Source organism: Triplophysa rosa, linkage group LG16, assembly GCF_024868665.1.
Source record: "Triplophysa rosa linkage group LG16, Trosa_1v2, whole genome shotgun sequence".
NCBI lineage: Eukaryota > Metazoa > Chordata > Actinopteri > Cypriniformes > Nemacheilidae > Triplophysa > Triplophysa rosa.
Genome location: NC_079905.1, coordinates 13,438,545 through 13,462,585, shown reverse-complemented (window position 1 = coordinate 13,462,585; position 24,041 = coordinate 13,438,545). Strand labels below are relative to the sequence as shown.

At 38.7% G+C, this 24,041-nt stretch overlaps 1 protein-coding gene across 5 annotated transcripts in view; it reads right to left on the bottom strand.

The window, feature by feature from the left end:
* Positions 1–24,041, bottom strand: part of elmo1 (engulfment and cell motility 1 (ced-12 homolog, C. elegans)) — a 98,047-nt gene that overhangs the window by 14,308 nt on the left and 59,698 nt on the right. For all 5 annotated transcript variants that reach the window (XM_057354281.1, XM_057354285.1, XM_057354283.1 and 2 more), the window contains 3 exons: positions 18,857–18,961; positions 18,005–18,113; positions 7,476–7,612 (listed from right to left, as the gene is read on the bottom strand). In XM_057354281.1, the coding sequence (XP_057210264.1) occupies positions 7,476–7,612; positions 18,005–18,113; positions 18,857–18,961 (351 nt within the window). The remainder of the gene's footprint in view (positions 1–7,475; positions 7,613–18,004; positions 18,114–18,856; positions 18,962–24,041) is intronic.

Genomic DNA, 24,041 nt, shown 5'->3' with positions numbered 1-24,041 from the left:
GAACTCAAATTTAATGAAATATGATTTGCAATGTTTATATAACAATGTCCATTTTTATACAGTTTATTATTGTGAACACAAGCAGGGAAATCAACTTTAAAACCTTTATGTAGTTCATGTAAACAGACTATATTCTATAAATGTCATATAGGTATCATCTTGGCAATATAATCAAGAAATATATTTTTTACCTTTTGTTAGATTTCATTTTAAAAACAACGCAAGATCTTATAAATGTTAAAATGGTCCCAATGAAACACAAGAATATGCCCTATTATAAACAACACCGAAAATACAACCTCTGAAAAGTTCTTTCTAGTAGCATTTTGTGGCGAGCCCTCACTAGATCCCCTTTTCTGAAACTTGTTTTCCTGGCACATTTTTGCAGATTCATCAGTTTGCTCCTCTCTCTGGTCCAGACAGCCAATCAAAAACACTGATGCGGTTCCAAAGCATGCAAGATTTATCCCTCCTGTCCGTTTTTAATTACAACTGCGCACAGCTATCCATCATAAATTCATAAGTATGCCTCTCTGTTTTCTTCAACAGTATTGAATTAACGGTTGTATTTATTTCCTATCCGTAATTATGGGAATGCCATTATTCTGCCAAACCGAAAGAACTTCCCACTGACTTCAGAACATAAATCACACTGGACAGATTTATGTGAGCAAAGTTGATGCTGAGCTTCATTATGATTTCTTCACATCAAAAAGCCGCTGTGTTAAGTTAAAAGGAACACCAGATAAAGCCACCGGATAAAGCCATGACCATCCCAAACCCTCATCCTCTTAAGACCAATAAAAGTGAACAAAATTTGCAGTGCATGCTGGGAAATATGTCTGGCAGACCTCTCAGTCATCCCTCCCCTCGATAATTTTGCTAGTTACGGTCCATGAGAACAGTGAAGTAATCAGGCACGGAAAAGAAATGGAACATTTATCCATTCCACAATTGACATGCTAATTATATTGTTTCCTCCCCTTTAATGAATTCTATAACAGTTAATAATGAGTCACATCAGAGGAATGGGCATTACTTCAAAGAAAACAAATAGATATCATTAGCTGGAAAAATTGAACATCGTTGCTGGAAATACTGACCACAAAAATCGTGGCATGCATTTAGATGAGGGTCACTTTCTCGCGAATGTTGGAGGTCAAACACGAGCTCGAAAGTAACACCTGCGCATGCATATGCATGTCAAGACTGCAGGTTTGCACGCGGTGCAAAAACTGTTGGACTTTCTTCCACTTTCCTATTCCCATCTAACCTGCCCAAGGTTATAATGGAGAAAGTGTTTATTTTGGTTTTGCAGCAGGTGGCTGGATGCTTGCTGAGGGTTGGGAGGCACGGCCTGGCATCTCTCACGCGCTCAAAAGATGGTGTGTGTTCTCCTGCACGACCTGGAGCCACTGGTGGAGCGAAGCATCTGTCAAACTTTCATAGAATACTGTGCATCATTAAGATAAACAATGGTCATAGTAGAGGATGACCACGTGTAGACGCTCACACATATGCAGAGCCAAACGCAGATGACTGAAGAGAGGAAATCATCAATATTTCAGAAGACAGAAAAGCACATCGTGAGTGGATGGAGCCACCACACATCCCTTCTGAGATGAGCGGATCGGAGGATCTCAGGTCACCAGAGGGCTGATGTGAAGCATGCTAATAGCGTGCAACGCATTAAAGTTGGCTAAGGTCTCGGGAGACCCGGTTCCTGCGGTGGGAGTGCTAGTCTTGTGTATGAGAATGCAAGACTGCAGTAGAGGCAAGATATGCAAAAACAGACGAAATGCAAAACGTAAGACAAGAAATCAACTAAAATATGAACAAAATGAGAAAAGAAAAACAAAGAGAAAGGAAGAAGGAACGCAACGTCAAGCTCTTTAGTCTCGCTGTGCAAGTGTAGTAGGAGATTGTGAACGGGAGGCTTGGCTGGGAATGCTGAGCACGACCAAACCAAACCTCCAGACATGATTCGGTTTATGAGATCTTGCAGATTTGTGCCGTGAAGTACACTGCCTGCGATATTACCCTAATCAATCAACATTAGGACCCAACTGACAGCCCATCACTGGCATCAGACGTGCCGTGGGATTTTTATTGTCTTTTTGATAATCCTCAAAAGGTCATCACTGCAAACGATGAATACACAAAGGATGTGGCAACAGATGAAGCCCAACTGAAACATAAAAACAAAAGAACACACAGTGTTTATTTCTGCAGCCACGACTCGCCACACGTGGAAAAATGCAAACTTGATGAACATCCACACAGCAGACGATGCTGCACCCACATTCAACCGCTCATTCACTGTAAGCACCCGAGGAGGGGCCGGGCTACGGAGAAGCGCGGGTTACTGCGAACGCTCTTTGGATCGCTGGCTCTTTAATCGCGAGATGAAATCCGTCTCTAACCTGATTACTACGAGCAGCTCCGCACAAAGCCCCATCTGTGCGTCTGGCTCTCCATCCCTCACTGAAGCCGAGCAAAATTACAAACAACCTTCCATCCTCTCTATCCTGTCATTCTCTACTCACGTGCAATCGTCACCTCCATGTTTGGGAGCAGAGCTCGATGCTGGTGGAACCCAGCGTAGCGGAGATGAACCCTGACCAGGTGCAGGGACGCTCGGAAAGACAACGTGCCAGCAGATGGTCCCTGGTTTGTTTATCATGCGCTGCTGATAAAAGAATAACAAAATACAGACCGAGCAACGTCAAGCAAGCGTCTGGTTCGTCGTGCAGGGTCAGCGCTCTGAAGTCTGCAAGCATCTCCAAGCAGCTCACAGTTTATGTCCATTTCAACGCTCAAGTCTGATTGGGCGGCTCACGCCAATGCCGTTCCGGCAAGGCGGACCACGTGGTTCGCATACAAGGGAGGAGAGGGATTCGGTGAGAGATTGAAAAGGGGGAGGGGAGAGCGCTAGCTTAAGTCACTACAACTGAGCGCTTTGGATACACTGAAGTGGCCATTTTTAGTCAGGTGTCGTAGCCGTCTCCGTCAGAGCTGATTGGGTGGGGAAGACAGCTGTTTATGAACCAAAACACACGCGCGCGTCAATGCCGCACACAAAGGCGGCTGCAGCCCGTCGTGGAGGAGAGGGAGTGGGAGTCATTATGATGTGGTTGCCATGGAAACAGGAATACGTTGCCCGTCGGATTTTTGTCCCGAGAGCACCGGCGAGAGCAGGCCCACCTCTTCTCACTTCACACACACACAATATTTACAGGATGTGACAGGCCTACCCTGGAGCCAGCGAGTGGGGGGGGGATCGTATGAGCGTATAAAAATGACACGTGCGTGTGAGGAGAGGAGGAGGTGCGGTCATGTGTTAACATACAGACTAGAGGGTCATTAACAGTGCACGAATGTGTAAAGTAGGGTTAAAGTTTTGTCGTTGTTTTCTGAACAAAACCTTTAAGAAATAAACAATAGAGGACAAGCTTTAAAGACAATAGCTTACAACCATAACATATATCTGAATGCCACAGCAACACGTAAAAACAAAAACTGGAAGTCATGTTTGTTAACCACTTAAACCTCACTGCATGTTTAACTTCTGACTATTTATACAGTTAAATCCAAATTAATTCAGACACTTTCAACATTTCTTACATTATCACAGTTTATTCGCTATAGTTAGAAAATAGTAATAAAATATGACAAGAACTCCGAGTTAAAGGGACAGCTCACCCAAAAATAAAAATTCTGTCATCATTTACTCACCCCTTTGTCATTTCAAACCTGTGTGACTTTCTTTCTTCTGCAGAACACAAAGGAAGATATTTTGAAAAACGTTGTTAACTGGACCCCATTCACTTGCATTGGTTTTATGTCCATACAGTAGAAGTGAATGGGGCCCAGTGCTGTTCGGTTGCTAATTTTCTTCAAAATATCTTATTTTGTGTTCTGCGGAAGAAAGTCAGTCATATAGGTTTGATCAAGTGAATGATGACACATTTTTGGGTGAACTATCACTTAAAACGTGTTGACAAAATGTTTATATGCTCTACTACTTGTAAGTCGCTTTGGATAAAAGCGTCTTCCAAATGAATAAATGTAAATGTAATGTATGCAAACTGTGTCAGAGCAAGTTCATCTTGATAATGTCAGATAACTCTGATAGAAAGGTATGTAATGGAGTGGATTGAATAGCTGTCAGCTATTACATTTAAGTACACAATTAGAGAACACCCATTTAGGGCATCCAATTACCAAGCAATGCTTCATTTTGTTCGGTCTGCGGTGGAAAAGATCGCATTAGTGATTAAAGAAAAAAACACCTAAGCAAAACATGGTCAGGTCTGAAAAACTGGGTCCTACATTTTTATCAGTTTTACTGCTGTATGAGGATTTTTTGGGTATAAATATGTCACAGTTTACTTTATTTTGCTATCCTCACTTACAGAAATAAACTATAGCGTCCTGCAACCCCTAGTGAAAAAATATTTTAAAAATATGAATCGTTTTTGGTTTGACTGTATGGACGTTTTTAAAGTGACAACATAAAAAAACGTCACGGCGCATGCGCGCGTCCGTGGACTGCCCTTAACCTCCAGTACACATTCATAAACAATAGAGAGCCTGTATTATTTCTGATAGCAAGCAAAATAAACCAAGAAGAACCGTTACTTGGCTAAACTTGTCTCTCCAATATTTAGAATTTAGACCAAGCTCAACCGCTAGATGTCCATGTACCGTACGGCTTCATTAAATGCGACCAAACTACACGACCCATTCAACAAATTCTTTATTTAATAAAATGAACATACAACAAAATTCAACAAATCGTTTATTTAATACAGTTATTTTACAGTAAAATAATAATTTAAATTGATCATTTAACTATTTATATTTTATTTACTTTGATACCAGCCAATCACAGGTTGGAAGTTAACTGCAGTCGTGGCACGCGCGTCGGATGAAACGGTCTATATGTGAATTGAATATCTGACATTAGTAACACCTTAAAAAGTCATTTATTTATTCTGGGCATCTTAAATGTGATAGGACCAGCGTGTAATTTAGATCTGACACTTGAACCTTTAATATACTATAATACTTGAATTTGAAAAGCATGCCAGAGTTCAGTCTGCTACAGGAGGTGACAAGCGAACAATGAACCTCAGAGTTATTCCTCCGTAAGTCAGCATTAAACTCCCACACAATGGTGGGTGGAAAGGAGGGTCTAATCTTCCTCACTTCAATCAGGATTGTGTCCACACACAACGTGTAAACACAAGCCAGAGATATTGAAACTTCTGGCCTTAAGGTGTTAGACTAATCGTTTCTCTAAAACGAGAGAGCGCACATACCCCGCCACCATGACTAAACACTTAGTGGCAGTCATCACAAATGCAGTCACGCACTTCAGTACTGAGACATTGCATTGATATGAATGTTATTATTCCAAACATGTAAAAGATGATGGGCTTATTGGGAATGCTTATTGCTTTTTAGAAAAGGTTCTTTGCTCTGTCTATCCTTTTTCAAAGTGTACAACAACCCTAATACTTATAACCTTAATATATACATTAACTATAATGGACTCAATTACTGGACTTTATACTAAACATCGATGTACACCTCATTACTTAAACTAAAACATATTCTCTGTGGCTTTACGATTCGCTGAAAAGTAATAATTTACCATCTACTATGTGTGAATTAGGCACACATTTTTCTAACAAGAAAGTCTAATACAGTATGTGTGAACAGCACCATATCCGCAAACACTGTCAACACTGGCCATCATTCACAGATATTAGCCGAGTGTTAACATTTTAAATTCATACCAAAAATATACAACACACTTTTGAGCTCAAAGGTAAAATAGATAAGGAATAAGAACGCTGATCATCATCAAACAATACTGCACGGCACAAATCTTAAATGGTATTATCATAGACTTCCCTCTCACAATACTCAGAACAATAGTACTATAGTTATAACAGAGTTACTGTATATATACTGTGTTTCTATAGCTTAGTTGGTAAAGCATTGAATAGCAACACAAAGTCATAGGTTCAATCTACTGTTCAGCTAATATGGGTTTTTTTAAGGGGATATTTCACCCAAAAATGAAAATTCTGTCATTTACTCACCCTTAGATTGTTCCAAACCTGTATACATTTCTTTGTTTTGCTGAACACAAAGGAAGATATTTGGAAGAATGTCAGATCTCACCTACCATTTACTGCCATAGTAGGGCAAACAAATGCTATTGGAGTCAATGGGGGGGGGTGAGATTTGACAATCTTCAAGATATTTTCCTCTGTGTTCAACAGAACAAAGAAATGTATGCGTTTGGGACAATCTGAGGGTGAGTAAATGATGACAGAATTGTCATTTTTGGCTGAAGTATCCCTTTAATAGCTGATGCCAATACCCATATTAAAAAAGCACTGTGGCCAACTGGCAGATATAACACAAATGCAATTACAGTAAATGAGAGACATACAGAAAACTGATGAAACTAAATAAACAATTATTGTGTATTACGTGGCTAGTTAGTAGCATGTAGCCTTTTTTTAGCACGCTATATAGCCGCCAAACAGGAAAAATATCGTCCGATTGTAAACATTTATCGGCCGATGCCGATAATAAAAAAATCCAAATATCGAGCCAGTATATCAGCCACGATACCAGGGAATACACAAAGCATAAAACATTGCCAAATGCTTAAAAATATCAATGCAAAAATAACAGTACTCATCTACACAAGTACTCACGAAATACAGCTTCAACAATCAAAAGAACAACCCGAAACAAATCACCGACTGCAACTTTTCATCTTCGCAGTTTAAGACCGAAACGATTTGCTTTCAAACTATTTTCTTTGTGCTCTTCAACTGTCAAGACAGAACGAAACACAAGTTCTGATCACCAGATTAAACATCGGCTTTATCTCTATATTAAGGAAGCCTTCTTATAATGAAGCAGGAATACAGATGAGGGCCAAAAGCGAGCAGGTTTTCTCAGATGTGCTGCTCATGTAGGAAAAAACAAAGGATGATTAATTTAATCACAGTGTCCAGAGAGACATGCTCCAGGGAGATATTTTAGAAATGAGTTTTCATGTCCATGAATCTTAATTAAGCGCAAATATTATACACAAGCTGGTCTTTTATCCTACGACTCAGGGACAAGTTTGTAATGTGATTATCACGATTACACAAACAACAGCCGAGCGAAACTCGGACGCTTCTTCACACGGCAAAACTTTACCTCTGCCAAGTGCCTGGCACTACCATCATCCCCAGAAAATGACTAACTGTCCTGTGTTTCTAAGAGGTGCAAGCTAGCAAAAGACTAAAATATTATTCAGACCAAATAATGGCAAAATATTCTGTCATGAAAAAACCAAACAACATTGACCCCCATTGCATGAACACAAAACCACGGAGACATTTCTCAAAATAAGATCAGACACAGGTGTCAACAGGAGTCAAAAGAGCTTCTCTCACCTTATTGAAGTCTTCAGAAGTGGCTCTCATCTCCTTCCAGGTTTTGTTGAGTAGCTGGATACAGATGCAGAAGAACTCCTCGAACGAGCGGTCGTGGGTGAAGAACATGGGGTGGAAGTCGTGGCAGTTCTCGCTGGCTGTGGAAAGAGAGGCCACCGGGTGAACTTTTGTTTGGTTAAATGTCACACCTGAAGGAAAACTTCTCTCATAAATAAGCAATATCTTTATCTCATCACAAAGCAACACCCGAATTCACACCGCTCGCCGGCGGAGCCTCAAGAGACCTTCTGACACCTTTAAAGGCTCACGTGTCTCCGTTCTTGGCCATCTTCAGGCCTCACGTGGGCTTCTCATGCACTGACACATCAGAAACGGCTGGGAAGAAACGGTGCTACCTCACGACGTTTCTCTTTTAAAGAGCCTCTTGGCAGCAGACGTTTATTCTAAACCCAGAAAAGCATGCACTGCGTTCTCAGGACACCTACACATTTGAAGCCAATGTGAACAGTTTGGTACAAACTGGATTTTTATAGCAGTGTTTTCTTTCAGCGTATTCTTGTGCCAGCCAGGCAGACGGTGTTTTCGATCAGAGCAAAACTGGATGCGTTCAGAATTGACTAGTCAGTGAGTCGGCTAGTAGACTTCATGCTTTTTTTCAGTTTTAAAGCGGTTTTATTCACCATCGTGTCGTTCTAAATCTGTATATTAATCTTTCTTCTGTGGAACACAAAAGGTGATATTTTGAGAAATGTCTCGGTGGTTTTGCCCACACGATGTAAGTCAATGGGGGCCAATGTTGTTCGGTTACAAACGTTCTTCAAAATATCTTCGTTTGTGTTTTACAGCAAAAAGAAAATCATACAGGTTTGAAATGACACGAGGGTCAATAAATGAGGAAAGAAATTAAAGGAGTAGTTCACCTTCAAAATGAAAATTCTGTCATCATTTACACACCCTCCTGTCATTTCAAACCTGTTTGACTTTCTTCTGCAGAACACAAAAGAAGATATTTTGAGAAATGTCTCAGTGGTTTTGTCCACACAATGCAAGTCAATGGGGGCCAATGTTGTTCGGTTACCAACGTTCTTCAAAATATCTTCTTTTGTGTGCTGCAGTAAACAAAGTCAGACAGGTTTGAAATGACATGAGGGCGAGTAAATGATAAATGACGTCTTGTCGATTCAAACCTGTATGACTTTGTTTACTGCAGAACACAAAAGAAGATATTTTGAAAAATGCTGGTAGCAGAACAGCACAGCTCCCCATTCACTTCTATTGTAACCAATGCAAGCGAATGGGGGGCTGTTAACAACATTCTTCAAAATAACTTCTTTTGTGTTCTGCGGAAGAAAGAAAGTCATACAGGTTTGAAATGACAAGAGGGTGGGTAAATGATGAAGTTAGTTTCATTTTGAAGGTGAACTATCCCTTTAATTTTGTGGCGAACTATCCCTTTAAGAGTGGCTTCGTAGTATGAATTAGTTGCAAAAAATCTAATAAAGCCACACATAGAATGAATTCTATGCATGTCTGTTGATTATTTTCATAAGAAGAAGAAAATACGGTGTTGCTGTTCATAAATTATCTTTAAAAACAGTTCCCCGGGCCATCGCCAAAGCAGGATTACAGAGAGCTCATGATGATCTATCATGCCAGATTAGTGCTTTTTAAAAATAAAACCACCCCGAATCAAATCAGAACGACTGCGTGGGAAATGAAAGTCTGTGTGAGCGCTACAAAACTAAAGGTGCAATTACTGTATTCATAAACAGCAGCAGTGAAGGTGAAAATGAAACACGGCTTTTACCTCGAGGCCCCGCCGGGCCCAAATCTGCACGTGTCGGTAGCGACGCTTTAATAAAACACCGGTCGAGGGGAAAGGTGCTTTGAATGAGAGGCGCTGTTTGTGCTTCTCATTTCGTGAAATTGAAAGTGAGGACTATGCGCAAAGCCCCACAGAGGGCCAGTAATTGCATTGCCGTGGTAGAAATTGAAACTTCACAGCATAATGAATGACGCCTGAAGGGGAAATGGAAACTTCGTTGGAGGCGATGTCACTGGACCAGCACCGGTAACATCAGACTCCATCCAACAAAGACCGGTCGAGCCACAGGTCTCGGTCCTTTGGGCCGGCTGTGAGTGATTCAATGCGTAAGTTTCCTTCTCCTTCAGAAGTCAGAGAAGTTCAAGGGTGCGCTGAAGGGTATGGTTCCCGCCTGCTCAGGAATGAAATGTCAGAGTCACTTTGGCCCTCGCTTTAGCCCCGAGCTCACAGGTATGGACAGTATTAATTCTCTGAAGTGACTCTTGCAGTCACGCTGAATGTGGGAATCTCATTTAAACAGGACATTCTCTCATACAGTGATCTTCTTTGACTCGTTTTATTCAAAGCAAAATTAACAAACTGGTGCATGATTTCAGTGCATAAGAAGCCATTCAACTGATTTCAGTGAATGTAAGACTAATTGGTGGAAACTCTTCATGAAACTGACATCATTCTTTGCTTTAAGTGATGTCATGGCTTGGCATGGCGAGCTCCTCAAGGCCAAATAAAAACTAGAAGAGAAGAATCTACAGCAGGCCAATCAATTCGATAGCCATATGATCATAACTTTCTACAAAACCCTGTTGTGGAGGTCATTACTGTGAATGCAAAATAGTCCGTATATTTAAAATGAGATCCTGTGAACTTAACTGATCATCCCAGCTTCAGCCCAGGCAAACAATCATTGGCAAAGATGGATCCTTGTTATTTTAATACTGATACTAACTTTTGTTTATTTTTGTCTTACTTTCTGTAAAACTGCTTTGCAACAATGAAACATTGTGAAAAGCGCTATATAAAAAAACTGAACTGAATTGAAAATGACACTATGCCACCCCCCACAGACCCGCGGGTGGGTCCAACATTGCATCGTCAAATCTATAAGTTGTGGAGCACTAGACAAATCTGGTATCTTTTGAAAGCTTAGATCATCAGCTTTCGACCAGTCCCATCAATTTTGCATTTACGTTACGTGAAAGAACAAAATAAGGTCTGAATTTGTCGTTTCAAACAATTGATGTTTATCAATATACTCCAATGTATGCGAGTGGGTCACTCTTAAATTCAGGTAAAAATGCTAAATATGCACCAGAGCTGAAGAGGTTAACATTCTCGTTGACTTGGAAAAGCTTTAAATGAAAATGCTTTAAATAAAGATTTCGTAAGCAAGCATTACTGTAAGTCAAAAGTCTGCATCCTTTAAAGTTGTTTTCTGCAAGAAAAGTAAAACAAGCAGCATAAGATAAACTACCATCTCAGATGTGTCATCTTCCAACCACCTGCTCCTCAAACATTTGCATGATTCCTCACTGACAACCCCATTTAAAGCACCGCAGAAAATGCGTCACCGAGCTAAAGCGTTTCATGTTACGTCTACAGGCCATTTGTGAAGTTTCTAGTAATAGTTTTCTGGCTGCTTAGAGACTTCACTGCAGTGAGGTTAGTCTAGCATAGACAGATGCACGGGCCATCGCTGTCTATACGTGTGCGTCACTCCAAATCTGACAAGATCATGTCACTCCCTGATGTTCTGCTCCTGCTAATTATAGAAAGCAACAGGAAGACACATGCATCTTAAATGAGGAAAAACAAGCCAAAGATGCCATTACGAGGCTGAAAGCCCAAAGGTAGACGTGCAAGTATTCCAGAAAGAACAATGAGATGTTGAGGTGACAGCTGCCAGACCTCACCTTCAAGGCAATGCCTTTGATGAACTGATACAGTGATAGATGCTACCCTGAATGTTCAAGACGGGGGAAATGAAAGAATCACTGCTACGAGACAATCTACAGCTCTGCGACATCTCCAGAGGGCGATTGAAGTCCACAATACTGCCCTACCGTATACCCCAAAGGACAAGGGTTTGGTTTCAACAATGAGAGGGTTATTTTGAAATTATTAAATGAATCCAACTCTAAAAATGCAACATGTTATACAGTGAAAATTGGTGGTTAACATTATGAGTTGATTTGTTTACATTCCTTAAAAATATAAATATATACAGTATTTCTTTAATATATTCCTTAAAAATATATGGTTTATTTATAGTCAACAAATACATAAATGGGTAACACTTTACAATAAAGTGCTTTTTGTTAACAATTAGTTAACGCATTAGCTAACATGAACTAACAATGAACAATACTTCAACATTTATTCATATTAATTCATGTTAATTTCAGCATTTACTAATACATTATTAAAATCAGACGTTGTGACTGTTAACATTAGTTAATGCACCATGACTAACATGAATAACTGTATTGACATGAACTAACATTGACAAGGATTAATAAATGCTGAAAAACTAAATTGTTCATTGTTAGCTAATGTTCGTTAATGCATTTACTAATGTTAACTAATAGCCCCTTATTGTAAAGTGTTACCATGTGAAATCACTGAGTGCTTTGGGCTGTTGCTGCCGCCATATTGGGGAGGGCAAGACTGCTATACAAACGCACATACAAATAAAGGAGTTGTGGTATTTCCAGCAAAAAAAGCACAGTAATGTTTATATTTCTAATTTGTGAGTTTTTACAATTACTTGACAAAAATAATATTGACAATAAATGCATAAAGAGAGACAGAACATTTCAGTCCTCCGTGTAGATCATAAACCATGCAAATTACTTCTAACTGCAATTGAGTAAAAAAAAATACGCAGCTCCCCCTTTACCTGTATGCGTTTTTAGGTTAGCCTTGCCCTTTCCAATATGGCAGCACCATTGACAATTGACAATTCAGCAGCCATTGCCACATCTATATATGTTTGTGTGTGAACATGACAGATATCAGTATTAAGTAAACAATGTTATACAACAGTAAGGTAAAATGTACAAATTTACCTAGGGCTGGGACAATATATCGTGTAATTTTTATGCTCAGTTTCTCAATGAATTACGGTTAAATGCTGCCACATCCAAAAGCCAGAGGGCGCTCTCGCGGAGAAATTCCAAATATGGGACACAGAAGAACAACAATTTACATACTATGCACTTAAACTTTGCACTATGCACTCAAACATGTAGTGTATTAATTTGAGAAGGGTAGTATCGTCCCAAATGGACTACTAAACGGAAGTATATCAGTTGCCCAGACAAGCGCAAATGATGTCAATCGCACAGCACAATGCGTGTGAATAAAAATCAACTTGTACATTGTGCAATTAATGTAGTTTTCATTTGTTTTGCCCAGAAATACTTTCACATTGACTTTATATATCGTCACAGTAAATTTACCAAATTTCTGCTGCCTGTCACTAGTACAAACCAGATCATTGCGTCTCATCATCTCTTCTGATTCAACGAAGAGCAAAACACATCATAAACAAGGCTTAACATTCAACATTCCCGTGCTAGACAGCATCCCTGTTAACTCTAAACCCTCCTAATTGAATTTATTAAAAGCAAATGAAACCCTTTTATTTTATAAATGAACACAACCATACAGTAACAATGGGAAAGGATTGTTCAGTGTCTCTAATCATTGGTTTAATGTAAATCTGTGCCCATGAATACAACTGGCCTTCATGTTTTATAAGCAAATGTTCAACGATCTTGACATAGAAGAAGACAATTGACAACTGATAAGGAGAGTTATTGCTGAAGCCAGGTTTGATGCATGTGATGTAGAAAAGCACAGATGCGTGGCAGATGAGACCAGAAACAGCTGCCAATCTGCTTAACCGACTCTTACACATCAATCGACAAATGATTTCTGTTGTAGATAAACCACACATTCGTTCTGACCGATAACCATCAATTTTATCTCACAGCATACAGCATAGGATCTATCCAACTGTGTAATATAAGAACAGATGTTATGTTGGAGTTTGTGTGTGTGTGCGCACGTGCGAAAGTAGGTGGGTGTGATGCTGACAGTAGCTGCATCTGTTAACTCATTTATTTTGCATGAGAAAGCTCGACTCGTCAACACACTAATATCACAGCTGCCTCATCTTCTATTCATTTATTATATATTCAAACCTGCCCTAAAACGACCTCCCGTCTGACATCATTTCCGTCAGCATTCAAACAGAAACTGGGCAACTGTAATCTGCCCATTTGGATCTATGTTGAAGCAACTTTAAATGAGTTACATGTTTACTTGCGTCATTTGCAAACGCATTTCACTCTTATGTATTTTATGGAAAATAAGATGCAGTTTCATCTTCCATACAATGAAAGTGGATGGTGACTAGGACAATCACTTAAAAAACATCTTAAAAACACCATAAAAGTAGTCCGTACTAAAAAGCTATAGTAAGAATCCTCAGATGCCATATGATAGCTTTGAGTAAGACGGACGTGAAATACAAGTTAATTATTGAACTAAGAAAACTTGCTTGACAGCTGTATCACCATTCACGCTCATTGTACAGAAAAAAAGCCGATTGGACATTCGGCAATAAACTCCTCCTGTTGAGAACTGAAGAGCTAGTCTCAAAAGACATGAGGGCAAGTAAATGGGTTTTCATTTCTGCATGAACGTACCCTCTTACTCCACCAAGCTACATATGCTCCCAAACCTCTTTAAAGCTACTCCCCGCTATTTTCAGGACTTTCAGCTAGATAACATACAGCAGTTCTTTTGAACCGCTTTGGGCTACTAATGGGACCTTACAATTTGAATCAGCCGCAGGGATCGCTTCAAAGGCAATGCAACTTTCCATTTAACTCAACTTAGCTCTTTAGCGTCCATCGCTTTCCATGTAATTGCCCACAATGTCTGTATTTTTGTCAGCGAGTGGTTTTATTACTCCGCGCGGCTTATGCGAAGCTGTAGTGTAAGAGCGTGTCAATACACACATTCATATCCATTTCCAACTTTCCACAGACAGGAAACGGCTTTGGCGAGTACTTAAGACAGAAGATGTTCCTGAGAGAACATTTTCCGCTAAACAAATACACTTCAGCGGTTAACAAGACATGCGGGAGCTCCGCCGAGTAGAGCGGTTTGAAAAACCCACGTTAAATTTACATTGTTTTGTCACCACATCTTGGTAGCAACTACAGCGAGCAGAGCGGCGTTCTGGTTTTATCCACAGACTCAAATTCGATCCCTCAGGCATTACACAGGCTTGCCCAGGCATGAAGCCATGTGCTGATCTCCAAAGTGTGCCATGTCTCAGTAGGGAGCTCATGCTAAAGCAGCAGGGATGTCAAGAATGTCATGCAAGAAGTGCGAGATAACACGGACGGTTGAAGACAAGCCCTAACACACATCGTCCGCAGGGAGCCGAGTTTCAGAGATGTCCCTGAATGCACACTTACGTCACCGAGACATCTATCTGAAGTGTGTTTTGATTTAGATTTTACATTTCTTTAGCTTTAAGCAAAGCGTTAGCATTGCTATGGCTCATACTTAGAGAGACAGTTCATTCAAAAATGAAAATTCTGTCAAATTTCTTTGTTCTTCTGATGAAGACAGAGAAAGATATTTGGAAGAATGCTTGTAACCAAAGAGTTCTTGGCCACCATTAGTTAGAAAAATGACAATGATAGTCAATAGTGCCCCAGAACTGTTTGCTTTCCTAAATTCTTCAAAATATCTTCTTTTGTGTTCAACAGAACAAAGAAATGATTAAAGCCATTTTTTATTAAAAAAAGTTTTTAAAACATTTGCTACTCTGCAATGTCGCTAAACTCCTCCCTAAAATATACATTTAGTCATTTAGCAGACGCTTTTATCCAAAGCGAGTTCAGGGAGCAATAAGCGATATGTCATACACATATTATCCATATAAAAATTGACACTCGTTATTCATTTCTAATTCAGATTGTGTGTGTGAATTTGATCTTTGCAAGACATTTCTCAGATGTTTATCCACAAAACAGGATTTAAAATAAAACGACGATTTCCGCATAACTTGTGCTTTCAGTCCCACACTGTGGTCGGTCAACTCTGTATTTGAATAAATTATTCACAGAGCTGAGTTCAACCCATAAATATTCTCCATCATTAATATGTCAGTGTGGTCACGGTGTGAAACCGTCACCCTATTCCTTCTGTAAAAGTGAAATAACATCATAAATCCATAAGCGAGGGCTTTTCTGCCCGTGGCCATTTTGATTCTCCTCATAAATATTAGATACGCCTTTTTAAGGGCTGAAATAGGAAGCCGTGGCGTCAGACCACCACGGATTCCATTAAAGCTTTTGCTGGGAAAACATGACTAAGCTATAAAACTTTAAGTAGTTCTTCGGAGCGTAGGTGAAGCCGGGACACCTGGACGCCTGATACATAATTCATGACGAGAGCGTTGCACAAATAGATTAAAAAATATATCAAATTTGATGTGGGGAATGCCATAAAAATGATCACCGATAGGGTTTAATTGACATGGTATTCAGAGACACTTTGCTCGCCCACAGCAGCGCGTCAGCAGAACTTAAGGGGATACGTTGACCTGAAAGCTAAAACAAGTGAACATCTCTAGTAATTAACAAAATGAGCAGTAGATAAGAGGTACCTTTATTTTGACACTCTTCACGTCCTTATTCCTCACGCAGTGTTTTTTTTGTTAGTTTGTTGTCATAAATGTCCCATTTGGGACAGACACACGATTTTAAAAGTTTAATTAAACAAATGTATTTTATATATTATTTGACTTATTAAAAATGTGACTGCTTGTGTAAATAGGCAAGTAATATAAAAATATTGATAAATGAATCGGATCGTAATCGTATTGCAAGTTTCCGAGGTACCGGCAAATATCGCATCGCTGGCGGAGAAAATCGATATTGGCTGTCCAATTTACACCCCTAGTTAACAAATGCACTGTAAATTGCATTAGCAACATTTATAATGTTTATTAATGGTGCTTGCACACGTATGTGGCAACACCCTAGCATTGTGGCAGCAACACACACGCACACACATTTTCACCACTCACAAATTGTTAAAATCAAGCTCTAAATATATCTGTACTGTAATTGTCAAGTACACAGTGGACAATGGTCACCCGTGAGTCACTGTGCTTTCACAGCCACGCTTACAACACCTCGCAGTGCCGCCCAATGAGATCCATCCCACACCTCTCTGTCCCGCTCCGTATCATCACGCTCTCTTCCACTTTCCATTACACGTTCCCCCCGTGTGCAAGGTCAAAAGAACGAGCTAACCATCAGCCAGCCTGGAGCTTCAGTGGAGTCACATATTCTCAATTCACATGCATTAGCTCAAGTCATTAGAGTCATTAAAGCTCAGGCACTGCTGAGGTGGAAGGCAAACATCAGACTCTTTACTTCATTAATTTATGAACTCCTGTACAATTATAAAGTTTAATGTTGGCTTTTTATCTTCACTGCTGGCAACTGTACACTCTCAGCGGCATGTGTGAGCGAGAGAAAGAGAGAGACTCAGTGATGACAGTCTGGCAATAGAGAAAGGCAGACAGACAAATATGGCTTGCAAAGGAAAAACGAGTCTGTGTGCACTGTGACATTCTCCTTCACTGTGATAAATGTAAAGAGGTGAGAGAGAAACACTTTCACACGATCTCAAACCCCATGCCAGAGTTTCAGTTCTTCAGAATACATCAAATGCAAATGTTACTTCGTGAGAGACACCCATCAGCTGCCACTAAATTCATTTTTTACTGTCTACACATACAGTGGTTTCTACATGTGCTTTTGTTTAAAATGTAAATTATATATATATCAACTGTTTATATTTCCAAGTAATTTTCTATGTTTTGTCATTGTATTATTTTTATATTATTGCATTGCGTATTGTATTATGTATATTTATTATATTAGTGTATTATTTTATATAAAAATACACAATAATACAATATAATATATAATAATACAAGAAAAAGAAAAAACAAGAAAAAGTCACTTATACAATAATACAATATAAAAAAAATACAAAAATAAAATATTAAAAATATATATTTTCTAATATTGTATTATAACGGTTTGTTTCTTGTTCTTTGTATACTGCTTTTTATATTGTATTATACCTCTATGTTTCTTGTTTTATGCCTACTGCTTTGGTAATTGTAAACACACAATGATGCCAATAAAGTATCTTTAAATTGAAAAAGAGAGAGAAAGTCCTTGAACTAGTGAACCGTGTTATTGTACTGTGGATGTTATTTACTGTACTTTATCAGTAAAAGGCCTACATTCTTGTACCTTAAAGGAGCAAAGTGGAGATTTTAGCGGCATCTAGTGGTGAGGTTGAGAAATTGCAAACAACGGTTCACTCCACCCTCCTTTTTGAAGCACTACGGTGGCTAACACATAACTAGAAATAGAAATAGCTCATTCTAAGGTAATAAAAACATAACGCTTCATTATGTAAGGTCGTTATACACCTCTGAAGACATGGTTATGTATATTATATTGCATTTCTGTTAATAGACCGTCCAAAAAACTGCACACTGGACCTTTAACGTGCAACTTTTTTCAATATCACGAACATTGTAATTGAACATGTCATGATAAGAGAGCAAGAAAGAAAGAAAGGTCAAACTTACGAAGTTCTCCCACTTTGAGAATCTCACAAAGCATCTTTGTCAGTTCGATGCTACTTCGGCCAAACGGACACTCATGCTTGTCCTCACGACTGCTGTTCTCCAAAACAATCTGAAATACACACACGCACACAAACAAAGATAAAGACGTTAACAAAAAACATCTCCTTTTGGTTTACAACATTTCAGATTGCACAACATTTGCCATTGCACATTACTGACATCATCATTCACCATCACAGAGACCATGATTACTGTTATAATTGAATGTACAGATCATAACATAAATATCTTCCAGATGCATACAGAATGAGGGCATTCATTTAAATAGTGAAAAATGCCATTTCTGATGCTGTAACCGGCTTTTCCAAGCACAAATAAAGTCCCGATTCTTGTGTTTAATGGGGTATTGCATGCATGAGGACAGTATGCAATGAACTGCTGGTTTACCGCAGACAGCTGCGCAGATGCACTGAAGTGAAATTGTATAGTTACAGAATGACATGAAATGTTCCGATTCAACACTACTTCAATTTACATCAAGTCTGTGTGTACAGTAGGCGGAGGGTGCTAAAAAACACCAACAGTGAAGTGTGTTTTTTAGCAATACCAGCAAAGGAACATTTAAACTCACGCTGTCCCAGAACCAGAATCAATGCATAATATGAGATTAAAAATGGAAAGAAATAAGGTTAATGGATCTTAATGTAAATGTATGACTCTCATACATTTGGTCTGCAGTGGTGAAGTCATTCTTGGCTTCAAGAGGTGTTAAGCTCTAGTCAGATTATAAATAAATACAAGCGGGTTGCCGTTTCCGCACCTCATTTCCGTAGGTGTGCGAGCGAGTCTTACCCTGATATAGGCGTCCTGATGTTGCCTGGCAAAATACAGCATGTTATCGAGAGCCAACATCCCGGGAGGAATCTGAGTAAAATCCACCGCAGGGTTCACATGATTCTGCACAAACACACACAGACACACACACACACATTTAGCGATGCAGGACACCGCACTCGCTACAACTGTGACTTCATGACTTGCATCATAATGGCTCTAAGAGTCACGGATTGCATTTTAAGAATGAGAACCGAGATACGACGGGTTCCACCGCACAAACTTAACTTCAGAGGCAGCAGGATTCAGAAGCGGGCCGGAGTATCCCTGGTGGAGGACAAGAGCCACGCAAGCTCTCTGCAAATATAAAGGTGGACGGTATGTGCTGCCTCAACTCGCCTTTCTGCTTCAAACCAATCTACGCTTCTCAAACAATGCGAGACGGTTGCCTCTGAGGATGAGGGCTGTGCGGCTGCCTGACTGGGTTTAGGGTTGTCAATTATTCTGTCTTTGAAAGTTCTGGCCTTCATATAGACACACGGGTGCGTCTGGGGTGCTGAAGAGCAGAGAAGAGACAGGACTGATCACAGAAGAGGGAGGTGAGGGAGACGCTGCGGTCTGAATCGACTTATTAAACAGACTTTGTATCTCAGACAGACAGAAAAACAAAGACAGAGAATCAGAAGATATGTACTACAATATATTTGTTCCTATTAATTACAATACTAAAGTAGATAAATATTTGGATGCATTGAACACATGTATGACCTGCAATATTTGCCAAAATAAGCGGCATGTAGAAGGCTTGAGGGCTTTTATCAACTAAACCAGCTGTGAGCATTCTGTGAAATGTTTGGTAGAGCTATGCAGTCAAGATCTTTTATGTGTCACATACATAGTTTAATACACATAAAACCTGCAGTGATGTTAATCTGGTAAACTTCATAAACTGTGCGAAATAAACAATACCTGTTTATTGTATATAGGTAGTTGAAAAATGTCCTGCACGTGTGCCCTATGTTGACATAACTAGGGCTGTCACGATTATTAAATATTACGATTGTCACGATTATTAAATTATTAAGATTGTTTGACCTCATCGCGATGATTTCGGATCATCGCAATTATCGCACATCTCTATAGAAGACACTAGGGGGAGCTGTAGTGCATCTGCATATTGCATATTTTAGTGTATATATTGTTACTAAAGCATGGTAATAATTGTAAAATGTACCACCACAACAAAATCACTTAAAAAAAAAAAACTAAAACATATACAAATTACCTGCAGTACAATTTAATGTTATTTAAGCAAATCTCAGTGTGAAAACCAGTCTACCAAAATTTCACTAACACACAAGTTAAATTTTATTGTAGTCTTGCAAGTGAGAAAAAAACAGACTAGAAGCTTTTCTATGACTGATAGTATTTTAATGGTGGCTTCAATTCACACCTGATCAATTTACAAGTATTTGGCGGTTGTATTATTGACAGGTAAAAGCCTAAACCTTAAATATATGATGACCCAATGTTTTCCGATGTATTTCCAAGAAAAAAACATAGTGTTGTATTCAGAACAATATGGTCATTTCAATCGCTGAATCAAAAATGTATGAGAATTAAATGTCAAAGCTCAAAAACAAACAATTAATCGTCATAATCGCCAAAGCCCTAAAATAGACAATTAATCGCCATAATCGCAATGATTTATTAGACAATTAATCGTCAATCAAATTTCATAATCGTGACAGCCCTAGACATAACTGTTAATAATATATTATTTTATATTAATACTATTTATATGTATATTCGTATTATAAAACAGCATACGAGTGATTTATCTTCATTGATTTTCTTTCTAAACTTTTGCTGTCACACCATAGGACACATTTACAAATTTATTTGTCAACTACCCATATATTTAAAATAAGACTTTCAAATGGATTAATCGAGATTAATCGATTCCAAAATAAATGTTTTTGTCTATTTATACAGTATATAATATTAAATAAGAATATCAAATCGATTAATCTATATATACTGTATATATTATATTAAATGTGTGCAGGTATATATGTAATGTTTATATAAATGCACACTTATACATGAATATTTAACAAATATATATATAAATATATATTATTATCATATTATATGTATATATTATTCACTTTATGTATAAATATAAACGCATTACAAATATTTCTTAAATATGTTAATATATACATATAAATATACAAATATATATATATATTATATAAACACAAACATTTGTTTTGAAATTGATCGATCGAATTCACAGCCCTATTTTAAAACGAAGACAACAATTTATATTTACTACATCATTATTTAAATAAAAAAGATTTAACAAAATGTGCAGGGTTAACATTATAGTGAAGTAAATTCTGAATTGTCAAAATGCTTGCTACGGATGCTAAAAACGCAGAAAATCGAACCCGGTCCGAATTTTTTATGACGGACGACAATATCGGAGGCAGTGTGTAAATGTGATTCACACAACGTGAGGTTACAGCATGTGAGACTAAAAACATTAACTACATAAACTATATATTTTTGTCGGAAATTATATCTTTATGCCACTCTGAATCAACCCTATTCAGAACCTGTGTCTACAGGAATGGACTTGAACGTCCATGTTTTTGGGTTTAAAATGAATAAAAATACATGCTTTGTAATATTAACAATGCTTGGTCATTGATTGGTCCATGATTAACCAATCAAAATAAAGATATGACCCCTAACCTAATCTGAGAGCGCTTCAGACATCACATTATGCCTCACCAGCTACACAGCTAAGCACCTTTTTCTCTATAAATACAAATGTACATTTCTGGTAATCTTACATTCCTACAATTTAAATTGTACATGGTAAGCTGTTTGCTAGTATAACATTCTGAAGACAGCCAGAGACAAAGTCCACTGTACTTAAAAACACATCTTTTGGTGAGCGCGATGGGGACCAATTTCCTATCCGTCAATATGACAAGGTCCTGAAAGAGCTGACACACAGCTCTCATTTGCACATGCTGTTGTCTTAACATTCTGCACAGCACCCTAACACTCTCCTCAAACTGTGTCTGTGTGTGTAATGCGAGGAGGTGTTAACACCGCAGCAGGACTTTAGGAAAGGTCTTATCTTCATGCAGCACACGGGACTGTGAAAAGGGTCTTAGTGAACCTCAGAAGCCCAAAGGGGTTTAGGAGCATGTGACAACTTGAGTTTTAACCCCCTCCAAAGTGTGTTACTTTGAACACAGACATGTAAATCCATCACAAGCTATATCTTAATATAACCTGATGTTTATTATGTATAATTATAATAGTTATAATGTATAATTATGTAATGTTTGTGTAATACGTTGTATTATAAATATTTCATACAACGCCGCCCTAAATGTGACAGACTGAATCCTGACTGACACACCTGCATGAGGAAACATGTTGCAATGTCAAAATATGACAGAATGATTGACAGCTCCTCTTCCAGAGCACATCTGATGAGGTGACCGCTTTTTCCAGACTTCTAGATATTAAGTACTGGTTTGAGAAACACTTTGATATAAGGTGTCAAAACAAACTTTAAAAAAATGTCTGACCGTTCCGAGATTATAAAGCGTGTCATGTAACCCAGCCGTTCAAATTTGAACCACTGATCTATATAAATGACTGGATTGTGCCTAGAACGCTAAACCAATGGCAGGTGAAGCTACCGGAAGCGATCGCGCCGCCATCTTGGCATGCCCAAGATGTTTTTCTGCTTATTAGGCGCGCGATACGTTTTTAGTTCACATGTGTGTTTACATTAATTGTTACTTCTGATGTTTCTCCCAATGTTTATGTTTATTGTGGGCAGAATTGCGACGTATCGAAATCAGTGTATAGAAGGTGAGTGTGTATTGCAAGCTGTTGTAATGTAAATGTTTAGAAATAAAGCTTCATGACTTAAAAGAACATATACAGCCTGTATTTACAGTATCTGTATTTAGATTGCAGAATAAGCACATTTGTCATAGGTTGAGGTGTCTCGTGAGTCTGCTGATCTGACGCTACTGTAATGAAAATGAACTTAATTCACTTTTTAGCTAATAAGGCGAGAAAATTCTCGACTTTAAATTATTAACCATTTAAATGCTTAAGACATTTGCGTTGTAAGAATGTACTGTGAGACTTTAGATATAAAAACGGGGACTGGTAAGCTACTGTTTCATCATTAATATGTGATAACTCCCTATTAATTTAATAGGACGTTTGGGCATACCAACATGGCGGCGTGGTAGCTTCTAGGGATGCACCGAATCTAACATTCTTGGCCGAAGCCGAACATGATGTGAAACACTTGGCCGAAGGCCGAATAATACCGAACACCGAATATGGTTTTTGCATTTCTTCTATTTATTAAGCTATTTTTTCACTATTGCACAAACTGAATAGTCAAAATTTGCTTTTAAAAATTTGTCTTGCTTTTCAATAAAATACAATACAACTTAATATAAAATTGAGCAAAACAAAATACATTAAAACAAAAAATTTAATAGCCTATATTAATTAGGCCTATAACTGACTGGTAAAAGAATGTAATGTAAGTTACTCTGTACCCCTACAACAAAACACTTCATTAAAAAGTGTCATTCCACATTAGGCCTATAAACTAAAAATACGAATAAACTAAAACTGTTGGATTATTATAGGCTACGTTGCAAAATGATTGTAAGAAAAAAAAACATCGAACGCAAGCTATTCTGACTGATGCTGACTGACAACCACATCAGTTCACGTCTCTCCTGCAAACTCCGCCCACAAAAGCTGACTGTTCTCTGGTGCACTCGTGGCCGGGATGCACAGAACATACTTTGACAAGTTGTTTAGTACAGGGAACTGTGTGCGCGCGACCACTGTATGATGTCAAAGGATGTCGCGAGCGGCGGGGCTACTGTCAGACAGCCCGCTCCCGTCTGAAATAGCCACAAGTTACCGACCGGTAAAGACGCTTTCATTCGGAAATTTACTTCCGTGCGGCAAGTCCCGTGCTTTGTCTTTCTCTGACACCTTAAAATGCTCCACACACACACTGCCAAAATGTTTGCGGCATTAATAAAGCGCACGTCTCTCTCTCTCTCTCTCTCTCTCTCTCTCTCTCTCTCTCTCTGCGCTGGTTGCTAGTTGATCGTTTCTCGAGTCAATA